Genomic DNA, 12,534 nt, shown 5'->3' with positions numbered 1-12,534 from the left:
TCACGTACGTACCTATCTTCAGATAATAGAATTAGTTGCATTTAGCAGTCGAGGAAATTGCGCAAAGGTCGAAAGTTTGGTCACACTAGAACCTAACGCAAGGACGTACGGGCAACGCAAGTAATTTGACCAATCACAAGCGATAGTTCAGACGAACCGTTACTTGCGATTGGTCAAATTACTTGAATATGCGTCGGTTTCTATATCCGAAAATCTCTTATTTAATAATACTGTAAATCATAAATGCAAATTCTTTCAAGTTGTTTTTATTTTATACAAGTCTTTCTACCATTGTCTTTATAATATATTTAAATGAATTTAAAACTAAATTTACATGGAAAATAAATTTATATCAATGATATTCGACATAGAGATGTAACCAAGCATATTATTTCAGTATATATATCTATTGAATGGTCGTTTAAAGTCCTCATGATTTGTTACTTTTTGGCAATTTTAGCCTTCTCATTTCAAGTGTTCTTATCAAATATGTTGTTCCATTTGTGGACATTTTATATTTTGCCGATTTCATAATGAGTTTGTTTCTTATAAAACATATCTAATAGGTTACATGTTAAGTAATAGTAAACTACAAAATAATTTGAAACAAATAAAATGCAAAAAATCAAAATTTGACATTTTCAAGATTTTCTACAAATTTTCTTAGGGTTTAACTTGATTTTATAGTACAGTATATTGAACAGTGCATTGCAGTGCAAAACCATGCATTATCTAATTTAATTCAATACTGGTTGTAATCATAATAAACATTATTAATCATATTTTTATTTGGATTTAAATAAAGTAATAATAGTCTTATTGAAGACAAGACACAGCCTTCTTTGCAGCATCATCCAAATTGTCGGACGTCTGGATTGGAAGACCACTTTCAGCTAGAATTCTGCTCGCTTCGTCGACATTCATACCTATAATTGAAAAAAACATCCAAAATTTGACATTGTTATGGTCCACTTAAATTGGAAATTCATTTTGCTTGGCATAATTAAAACTAATAACTAATAAAACTACAAAGAAAAATACATCAAATTGCACAAACGCTATAGGCCAATGATAAAATATCGTATACAGCCGATGTTAAAACAATTAAAATTCAAAACAAAAATGACAGTATCCACAACAACAGTGGGCTTATACACAAGGAGGCAAGCTGAGGTGGGCTTATAGGTGAGCATTACCTGCTAATCGTACTACAACTGGTATCTTCAGGTCCATCCCTCTACAGGCTGCTGTAATACCATTGGCAACAGTTGCGCAGTTTACAATCCCGCCAAAGATGTTTACAAAAATGGCTTTTACCTGAAAAAAAAACCAGATTGTTTAAGAAATCAACTAAACAAAAATATTATTACAATATAATGTATTGTTTATTTTAGTAAAGTCTGAACCGATTCTTTGATGCTGCTACAAGTACTGTGGATATTGTCAGCCTATAGAGGGCGACATAGGAATATTATTACCTATCAAACTTACACTTTTATCTGCATTCAGTAGTTTAAATGCTTCGTACACTTGGTTTTCTTGAACACCGCCCCCTAGATCAAGAAAATTAGCAGGTTCTCCTCCATGTAGTTTAATAATGTCCATTGTTGCCATAGCTAAGCCAGCACCATTTACTAAAGAAAAATACATTGAATTAGAACAAATAAAACTATTAGTTCTGAATAATAATACCACCTGTCCTATTGGTATATAAGTACTCTAGGCGTTGTTTTCTGTTCTTCTGATGATGAGAATAGTTTCTCGAAACATGTCACATTTTAAGGCAGTTTGCCTATTCGTCAAATGCCTCGCTATACTCATATTAACTCATAAGTTCGGTGGAATCATTCATGATTTATCTAAATAATAGTTTTTAATAATTTTTTTCCATTTTATACATACCTAAGCATCCTATATTACATACCTAAGCATCCTATATTACATACCTAAGCATCCTATATTACATACCTAAGCATCCTATATTACATACCTAAGCATCCTATATTACATACCTAAGCATCCTATATTACCGTCCATTGCAATAAAGTTGAGGTTGTGACTGGCTGCCTGCACCTCTCTTGGGTCACTTTCTGACGTATCTTCTAACTTAAACAATTCCTTCTGTCTGTACTCAGCATTATCATCAAAGTTAATCTTAGCATCAAAGCAAACAACTTGAAAAGAAATCAAATAAATTGAGAAACAGCAACAATGACGTCATCTGTGAGGTCACGGCTGTATATTATGCTGTAAAGCTCTGTCTACACTATCAAACTAGTGTGATGTGCCCAAATATGGTAGTGATATGACATCTTCATGTATATATATGGGCAAAGTTTGATAGTGTAGACAGAGCTTTATACATAATTACATTATACTTTGTTTTAAAATTCATAATCTAGTAAGTTACCTTTTCCATCTGGTGTCTCACCAAATGGATTAATTTCTACTTGTGTTGCATCTACGCCTAAAAATAACTCGTACATTCGTTTGATTTCCTCGGCAGCCTAAAAACAAAGGTTAGATCAACTGGTATTAATATCATCCACTGAAAGAACATGCTACACTTTTAAGCTCTGTCTACACTATCAGACTTTATGTGACAAAAATGTGATGTGTCACATTACTACCATATTTAAGCATACAGTATCTCTACTATATATGGGCATATCACACTTTGACAAACTAGTTTGATAGTGTAAACAGAGCTTTATAAAAGCAATGGTTCAAATCTTACTAACCTCTCTTTGTAGTGTTCCTTCAAACTTAAGATTAGACGCCATTTCCATGGCTTGTTCATCGGTTATTCCAATCTGGATATCAATTGGTATCTGTGTAAAAAAAATAATATTGTAATAATATTACAAAGTATTTGAAACTCAAAAAAGTAGAAAAGGAAGAACACAAAATCTGTAAATCTGATCTGTAGCAACCTTTTGTAAGATGGCTTGACAAACCTGGATTTGAACCCAGCATTCTGAGATTGTTAAGCAAGAATGAAAAACACCTACCATGATAACCAGATTCATTCATTCATACATTTTATTCAGTTATAACAATAACTGGGGCCCGAACTAGGAGCAAAGGCTTGTTTCATGAGAGCCCGACAATACATATATGTATAATACATGAAAAGAAATAAAAAATAAACATTTGCTTCATTCAATTCAAGTTACTTACTTTAAAAATAAGTTCTGGTGTTTTTTCTGCAACTTCCTCAATATCCATACCGCCCTCTGGGCTGCCTACCATTACAGGTCCGTTGTGAGCTCTATCCATCAAAATAGCAAAGTATGTTTCCCTTGATATATCAAATGCCTCTGCTACCATTACCTACAAGAAATTGTTGAATTAACAAATTATTACAAATGTTGATACTTAAGTTTCATCACTGGTTGAGGGGATGTAATATGAGAACATAAGGAATGGGATCTTAAGCAGTTGTCTCCCAGTGTGCTGCTTATGGTAGACACTGCTCGGTGACTATCCTGACTGGCCTAAATTTCTTGTGTTTTGCCGAAAGCTCTGCTAATTTTTCTGGCTGTTTTACTTTATCACTTTGATTTAGCTTTTTGTTTATTCTTTATTTTGTATTTCCATTGAGATCCAGCCACTGATACCCACAGCATTGTCATTTTTCAGTAATTTGCTTTGGATTTATTTACCTTACTGACTAAAACACCTTGTTGAGGTGTTTGCTTTGTTATCAACCTATTACCAATCATCTGTTCAACCCACGGACTTAACTCTTCTGGGCTGTAAAAGATAATACAGGTACATTTTTTAGAATAAAATAACAAAAGCATTACAATATTTAGTTAATAAATTACTACTGTGCATCTCTTTCAAATGGTTTACTTACTTCTTGGTTAACTTAACTCCGCCTTTGAATCCACTAGGTTCAAAATGGCCCTTTCCTCGTCCTCCAGCTAGGATCTGAGCCTTCAATACATATTCATCCGCACCTGAAATTAAATATGTTGCAATGATGGTGTTTAAATAATGTTGACAATTATATTTTTAATGGTCATTTAGTGCATTGATATATCGCTTAGATGTATAATTTAATTGTCGTCAAGCCCCGGGAGAGGCGAGTCATTTGTCCTATGTGTATCATACATTATGAGAACCATGACAAAAAAAAAAGTGACAACCTTTAGGTGAGTTCATGATATGGTGGGTGGTAAAGTGACAGACATTGACACACGATTGTCCATTGATGTAACATACCATCTAGGTTTTTTGACGCACCCCAGTGTCAATAATTATTTGTAAATGATGCAGGGGTCGTATAGTGGGTCATACTTTTGACAACTGTATATTATATCTCACCTAATTCTTTGGCTAGTTTTACAATAGTCTTATGACTGTCGGCTACTCTGAATCGCTGTACTGTACATCCATATTTGGACATTAATTCTTTACTCTGATATTCTTGCAGATTCAGGTTCCGGCATTGTGTGATTGATGGAAGTGCTACACTCTTTAAAAAAGAAATAAAATGAAAAAAAAAATTCAACAGCAATCAAATCTGGTCTAGCCAATACATGTATGAATCAACTCGCATATAGGCCAGGATGGGGGCCTACATTTGTCAAGGCCTAGGCTAGTTGGGTATATGCCCATCCACTGCAGTGAGTGGGGAGGGACAGCATTGTGTGCCGCGGTATGAGCAGCGACCAGATGACCGATGTGGTTGTATGACTAGGCCTAGCCTCTAGTGGGCTTCATTTGACTAAATCTGTAACATTTATTCAATAATTAAACGATGCTTATATGATACACTTTACTTAATAACATTTGAAAATAAAAATTAAAAGAACCTGTCTCTGGAATAAGCAGGAACATCTCGAAAGTGTTCGTCCATATCTCGCAACGCCACTGCTGAAGTTCGCCATGTTTTATTTTAGTACGCCCCCAACGACAAACCAAAGCAAAGCATATCATGTATGGAACGCTATACATGCCACAAACATTCATTTTTATGTGAACAAAAAAACAAAGGCAACGAAAGAATACATATAATGCGCAATTAATGTTTATTACATCTTCTGGGCTAATGTGTTCGACACACCAGGTTCTACAGATTTCAAAAATATAATATAATTTTATATAATCCCAAAATAACTAGTTATTTAACAGACCATAACCCACATCCAGAAAAAACAATATAAAATGCAATATATAATCTATAAAAAATATTAGTTTGTTCAGAATGTTCTAAATGACATTTTACAATGGATATTTCAGATTGGAATGGTTACTTTTCTATTTTTACAATTCTATACCATGATAAAGATATCAGTTGTTTTTAAAATGATTTAATCCACTGCCAAGATTAACTATATATCTTTTATGCTTACACTCGTCAACAAATTGCTACAATAATTAAATTCTAAAAACCGTTTATTATACTTCAAAATTATTAATTACACCTAAGGATAGTTCATGGGTTAACTGCAATTTTTGTAACATTTTCATCAAAGGAGCATTATGTCAGAAAGAAAGGTTTGTTAGCAACATTTGCAGGGTAACAGCAAGTCTCCAGAATTCTAATTGCGAACAAGAATACGGTGGATAATTGTGGGTAATTCAAGAACTGTTTTCCATTCGAAAAATATTAAACTTTACATATGGAATTCTTATTGCATGTGTACATGGTTTCAATGTCATTTAATATTTATCCAAAGAATCCATAATTTCTAAGCTAGCAAGAAAACATTGGTGGTTTTATTTTACCCTTAAACAAGATAAATTACAACAAAAATTGTTTAGAAGCCTTTAACAGCTTTAACAATACAGGATGCACTGATCCCGAAGCGCTCAAGCAGAACTGTTGGTGGACCACTGTAGGGAATATTCTGGACAGCCAATCGTCGTACTTTTACTCCTTCCTCAGACAACGCAGCAGACACAGCCTCACCAAGTCCACCTATATAAAAAAAAAATCAGTTTAATACCATATTTTACGTAATTATTGAATCGCGCAAACTCGCCAATTATTTATTATTTAATATTTAATAATTTATCATGCTTATAAACTAAGTCAAATTTGAAGCTTAGGGAGTGGAGTTGAAAAAGTCATGAGTTACAACCCTGGATTGAACCCTGGACCTTGGGATTGGAAGGCAAGCATGTTAACCATCATGTCCATGTTCTCACCTTCAGGGTAATGGTCTTCCACAGTGAGCACTTTGTTTCCACTGGCCTTGGCACAAGTGAGTAGTGTAGCCTTATCAATTGGTTTCACAGTGAAAGGATCAACCACACACACGCTGATACCCTCTGCAGCTAGAGTTACTGCAGCCTTCTCGGCTTCTGGAAGTGTTACTCCTGCAGCTACGATGGTGACTTGATCCTTATCACTTTGACGACGAACCTATATAATACAAAATAACTCTGATTAATACAAGAATTACTTGTTGACATCATAAATAACAAAGCTCCCTTTTCACTAATTATGTTTGATAACCACTAGGACGCAATGAAGTGAGTAGACCACATAGACATCTTGCATACTAGTGCGAACCGAGCTTTAACTATCAATTTTCAAATGTAGGATAGTAACTGGTACCAAGTATCAGTGAGTTGTGTGAAACTTGATAAGAAGTTGTATCCAGTTGCTATGGCAACACAAGGGAAGTCTTTGATCTCGATAGTAACGCAAGTCAAAGAGGCAAAGTGTTGCGGAGTACAAACTAGCTAAATCTAACAAACATGTAGCATCTCAATTCCTGGTATTTAGTGTAAAATGCAGGCATTTATTGTAGAACATGAAGAGAATTGAAAGCAAAGAATATCATACCTTAGCCTTTCCAATCTGGAACACCTCCGTGTTTCCATAAACCACTGGTGTGGTCGGCCTAGACGCACGGATGAAGCACATCCCTGGAGTGTTAGCTGCAAGTTCTACTGCCCTCTCCATGGCAACCGCATCACTTGGGTAGAATACTGTGCAGCCTGGAATTGCTCTGAACATGGCGATATCTTCCAATGCCATTTGAGATGGACCATCTTCACCTGATAATAATAAATACAGATGATTATCATTAAATAACAAATAAAATTGTAGGCCTCAATTTTATTATATCTATTATATCTGTAGAATTGGCTATCCACATGTGCAGATCACAGCATGGGACAATGTGCTGTTAGCATACCCATTTAACAGCCCAAAATTTTGTTCATTATTTAGGTGAAACATTTATAGTATAACACCTAATTCACTCGTTTTAAAGCAATAATATTTAAACTTATTATTTTATTTATTTCAGTGAAACATAAAACGGGAGCACCGAGGAGAGACAAGAGCTGTCAAAGACAACTATCGCCAAATAAGGGCGTGGCTCTCCAATAAAATGTCTTACCAATAGAAATGCCGACATGGGATCCCATGAAGTTCACGTTGGACTGAGAGACGGCACCCATTCTAATCTGATCATAAGCACGAGACAAGAAACACGCAAAAGTACTAGCAAATGCGACTGTTCGGTTGCGGCATGCAGCTCCCATTGCAACTCCAACAAGATTTTGTTCTGCGATGAAACACTCGATGAATCGGTCGGGGAACGCATCCCTAAATTTGATGGAGTAGGTGGAATTCTTCATGTCTCCGTCAATGGCAACAACATGTTTGTTATCCTTGCCGATCTTTACTAGAGCTGTTCCGTAGGCAACACGAGTTGCAACCTATAAAACAATTGAGCAAATTACAAATCTGAACACATGTTAACTTAAAATTAACAATCAAATCTCAAATATAGGATAGCAATTGATACCAAATTTCGGTGAGTTGTGCGAAAATTGATTAGAAGTTGCATCCAGTTGCTATGGCAACACAAGGGAAGTCTTTGATCTTGATTGACAGGACAAGTCAAAGAGGCAAAGTGTTGCGGGAGGAAAACAACTAAATCCAACACAAAAATGTTTACTCTTTTGAAACAGGACACCTTGTGTCAAAATGTATTTCTAAAAGAAGGTGCCTTGTAGTAGTTAGAAATAATATAAATAATAAATGGTGCAACTTGTACCATATCTCCCAATGAATAACTAGGAGCCTCAAACAACTTGACTTCAGAGATGTTAACTGCTGGAGCATCATCAACAGGTACTGGAGGAGTCAAGCTGTGTTTGTTGTTTTGGATCAATTTTGAGATGGCATCAATAGCGCCCTCAGCTTTAGCACCAAGAGCTTTACCGTGCCAATTTTCAAGGTTTTCTACATCTGTGAAAGGTAGAATAAATGCTGATTTACTTTCTTGAAAAATCCAAATCATTGTAAAAAATGATCCAAATAACTTTTTAAAAATATTTTTATAATGAAACTAAAAATTGTTTCTATACCTGGACAACCCTTTCCTTTGAAAGTCTTGGCAAGAATTGCCGTTGGTTTACCAGTAGTGACCGAGGCCTCATGGAACACCTTACAAAGATCTTCAACATTGTGTCCATCGACCACAATAGCATTCCAACTATAAAATGAAACTATCAATTTTAACCACTACACCATCATCATTATTGATAATGACAACTATGATGTCATCATCATTTTGATGACAACTATTATGTCATATTATTGATGACAACTATGATGTCATCAACTATGACGACTTACTTATATACGTTTATGATTACATAATATTGTAGGATAGCAATTGATACCAAATTTCGGTGAGTTGTGCGAAAATTGACTAGAAGTTGCATCCAGTTGCTATAGCAACACAAGGGAAGTCTTTGATCTTGATTGGTGGACAAGGCAAAGAGGCAAAGTGTTGCGGAATAACAAACAAAAACAAGAATAATCGTACAGTCTTAACAAAATATTACAAGATTTCTATAACCTCAAAAACCATATTTTCAATTCAAATGCATTCTTCTTAAAAAACTTGGCATAGGACCAAGATTATGCACATTTGCATAAAATAAATACGGTGCATACCCAAAAGCATCAAATCGTTTCTGGTAAGTGTCCATCTGATGTCCAAGGGCTGTGGGTTGACTTTGTCCGAGTCTGTTTGCGTCCAAGATGAGCACCAGATTGTCCAGTTTGTATTCACTGGCAAATGCGCAGGCTTCCCAAATGGATCCTTCGGCACTTTCACCATCACCGATGAGGCAGTACACACGGTAGCTATCAAAGAAGAAATAATAATGAGGTGAACAAAGAGTTGTAGCGACTACTTCTGTAGTTTGGACACTGCTTTACCACCAGAAATAAGGTGTTTAAAAATGTGGTGTAGTGTAAAGGCAAGATTGGTCTACATCCATTAAGCCACTTACACTATCAAACCTTATGTGCCCATGATGATGTCATATCACTACCATATTTGGGAATATCAATACTATATTTGGGCACATCACACTTTTGTCAAACTAGTTTGATAGTGTAGACAGAGCTTTGGACAAAATTCTTTCTCTCGTCCTTCAGACTAAACATTAAGAGGTGTGATCTCCTCACCTTGCTTTGTCAAAGTATTTTCCAGTGTATGCCATACCACATGCATTGCTAAGACCCTGGCCCAGTGAACCTGTGGCAACGTCTACAAAATCCAGTCTCTATAATAAACAAATTATTGTATAATATATTAAAAACAATGTTGAAATATACAATATAAAATATAGTTTAAACAGAGGTTGTATCAAGGTTTCTTAGGTAGCTTCCATAATATATTTTGTTTACCGGTGTTGGATGTCCTTCAAATGTATTGTCAATCTTGCGAAGTTCCATCAATTTCTGCTCTGGGTATCCACCATTTTCTACCCAACATGCGTACAGGATAGGAGCAGCGTGGCCCTAAAATTAAACAACAGCAGCTTAATAAAGGACTGTTAATTTATAATCTATAAAAGACGACATGAATATTTAGAATTTTTATGTAGGATAGAAATTGGTACCAAGTATCAGTGAGTTGTGTGAAACTTGATAAGAAATTCTATCCAGTTGCTATGGCAACACAAGGGAAGTCTTTGATCTCGATAGTAACGCAAGTCAAAGAGGCAAAGTGTTGCGGAGTACAATAAAATTATTAAGCAAGTTTGAAAAAATTTTGTATAAATTGATTAGACATATTAATCTTTATGATTAGTTGAACCGCTATATTTTCAAGCTTTAAAAATTGCATTGTCACACCTACTGTATAAAGTTTGATAGTGTGGACAGAGCTTTAGGAAAGATAATGCTCACCTTTGAGAGAACAAACCTATCGCTGTTGCAGTCTCTCTGGTCGTTGACCTTGTACTTCATAACATGGAAGAACAAGACGGACATGATGTCGGCCATACTGCAACATGATGTTGGATGTCTAACAAAACAAAAGAAACATTGTCACCACTGGTTAGGATACACATTGCAATAGTATTATATTTGCTTTATTCAAATATGTTGGATTTTTCAATTGAAGGAAGATCAGTAGATTAAACATTTAATGAGTGGGAGTGTGGGGGAGGGGATGGGTGCTACAGTATAATATCAGTCAGGGGAAAATGGCAAAAGGCTTCCTACTTTTTAGGAGTTTTATCAGATAATCTACAGTATATTGTTTTGACAACTCTTGTAACATGACCACAGTGCTGATTTTGCCATTTCCCCCTAACTGATATGAAAATGTTTTTTGGTACAGTGTAATAAATAGCTTTTTTGATTCAATACAACTTTGATTTATATCTACAACAGTATTCTAAAAATAAAATTGCTCTTTTGTAAGTTATTCACTGAAAATTTAACAACAAGTCAGATTTTACAATTAAATAAATAACGCTGGCATTAGGCAACAGCATAGTAGGTTGGATTAGCAACCAATACAGTCAACTCAATTCCTAGATTCAGGATATCTAGTGTACTTTTATTTTATTTTAGTTCCTGGTTCGTAAACAATACAAGATGCAAGTCATCCGAGGTGTGAAAGAAAGGGAAGTTATTTTGTTATTCCCCTAAAAAATATAAACTATTTAATTTATACATGTTTGTAAAGTTGACAAAGAACATCATAATATTATTAAAGTCTGGCCTACTGAACATTTTTAACAATTAAAAGCCCTAATTGTGTAGACTTTGAGAAGAAGTTGAATTACATGAGCCTGGTGGTAAAAACTTAGTTATAGTGGTTATTGGAAAAAAAACTTGGCAAGATTAACAGCCAATGAGTGGAGGCCAAAGCGGAAGTGATACGGAAACAGAACCAGATTCATGTTGGTTTGGGTTTATAGTGAATATCATTGGTCCAAGTTAAGCTACCCTACTTCATATATGTACCTTTATTTATCAATTCAGATTTAACAAAAGAAAATTGTAAGAAATTAATAGTAAAAAGCACAGAGTAGATAATATCTGATGTTTAAACCAAATTTCCTTCTTATTCAATCTTGTACAATGGGGTTGGTGAACCTCTATTCACAGGGACATGGCCTTCATAAATAAAGCTGAAATCAACTCATTTTGTGATACACATGATTAGTTTTCAAGATAATTCGTAAGCAGTATCAATAAGGTGTATTGTTCAAGTTTGAAAACTTATTATTCAGGGTTTGTTTGTGCATCCAATGACCTGTATGTGAGGAAGTGGTACGATAATAATGCAGTGCAGATAGGCTAGGCTATAGATTTCTTTGACTTGGAAGCAGGAAGAAGCAAAAAGCAGAAACACAAATGTTTTATTTTTAAATTTCAGTAACAAATTGAACATTTAATGTAGTCAACTGACACAACCATAATCATAATATCATAATCTGTGGAAATAGGAAGTAACTGATGTAGAACAAACTTTAGTTTAAAAATAAAATTATTTTAAATTAAATCTTATCTTAATTAATCTTCTGTACAGCATTATTAACCAAATAATGATGTGAATAATTAATATCCTTTTGTTTGCATAGCCCAGACCTGGCTGGTCACAAATACTAAGTAAGGCTACCAATATTTTCTAAATATATTAAGCATAATCTGGCCCTGACCACTACTACTACTACTACTAGCTAGCTAAAACTAGGCCTAGGTTTGAAAACCCACGTGTTATGCATACCCTTGCATTCAAATAAATCCATGCACCCACCCGGAGTACCCGGCGTACAAGAAAAGACAAAACCGGCCTGAAAAACTTACCCAGAACCTGCCGCACTGGTTGCTTTTATACTCAAAATTCGGAGTTTATTACCAATATCTTTTAGTGCTTGAATCTTCTCATTGTCTGGTTTATGATATTTCGACATTTTTGGTTAAATCTTTAGAACTTTTCCAGACAAATCACAGTTCCTGAGAAAATGACTCCACTGATGCTCTCTTCTCCTCGGTCGCGTGCAGACTGCCGAGTCATCAGCCACACGCGTTCGGGGTTTTAATTCGGAACAGAATCAGCAAAAAAACGAGGGGCGTTTTATTCAATATCTACAAACAGAGGGCGACAGATTAGTATTTCGCGCTGTCGAAAACTGTTGTCCAATCATTTTTACAGAGGAACTTCAGATAATGCGGGAATGACGAAACTCACTCACTTCATACAGCTTACGAATAATGCAAAATAATAATAATAATATCAACAA

At 35.1% G+C, this 12,534-nt stretch overlaps 2 protein-coding genes across 2 annotated transcripts; both read right to left on the bottom strand.

The window, feature by feature from the left end:
* Nucleotides 1–259: 259 nt before the first annotated feature.
* Nucleotides 260–4,923, bottom strand: LOC144855381 (succinate--CoA ligase [GDP-forming] subunit beta, mitochondrial-like). The gene is made up of 11 exons (XM_078713228.1): nucleotides 4,824–4,923; nucleotides 4,333–4,483; nucleotides 3,863–3,965; nucleotides 3,666–3,756; nucleotides 3,181–3,333; nucleotides 2,742–2,831; nucleotides 2,411–2,507; nucleotides 2,013–2,174; nucleotides 1,492–1,634; nucleotides 1,197–1,317; nucleotides 260–926 (listed from the first exon to the last, which is right to left on the bottom strand). Exons 1-11 carry the CDS (start codon nucleotides 4,896–4,898, stop codon nucleotides 817–819), a joined length of 1,296 nt encoding a protein of 431 aa, XP_078569354.1. The 5' UTR covers nucleotides 4,899–4,923; the 3' UTR covers nucleotides 260–816.
* Nucleotides 4,924–5,020: 97 nt separating this feature from the next.
* LOC144855376 (transketolase-like) lies at nucleotides 5,021–12,312 on the bottom strand. The gene is made up of 11 exons (XM_078713224.1): nucleotides 12,098–12,312; nucleotides 10,184–10,301; nucleotides 9,680–9,793; nucleotides 9,458–9,555; nucleotides 8,939–9,130; nucleotides 8,344–8,471; nucleotides 8,031–8,224; nucleotides 7,368–7,689; nucleotides 6,806–7,020; nucleotides 6,163–6,379; nucleotides 5,021–5,932 (listed from the first exon to the last, which is right to left on the bottom strand). Exons 1-11 carry the CDS (start codon nucleotides 12,202–12,204, stop codon nucleotides 5,772–5,774), a joined length of 1,866 nt encoding a protein of 621 aa, XP_078569350.1. The 5' UTR covers nucleotides 12,205–12,312; the 3' UTR covers nucleotides 5,021–5,771.
* Nucleotides 12,313–12,534: the final 222 nt, after the last annotated feature.

The sequence above is a fragment of the Antedon bifida genome, chromosome 11 (assembly GCF_963402885.1).
Source record: "Antedon bifida chromosome 11, ecAntBifi1.1, whole genome shotgun sequence".
NCBI classification, from domain to species: domain Eukaryota; kingdom Metazoa; phylum Echinodermata; class Crinoidea; order Comatulida; family Antedonidae; genus Antedon; species Antedon bifida.
Note: the sequence above shows the minus strand (reverse complement) of the source record. Positions and strands in the feature narration are given on the sequence as shown.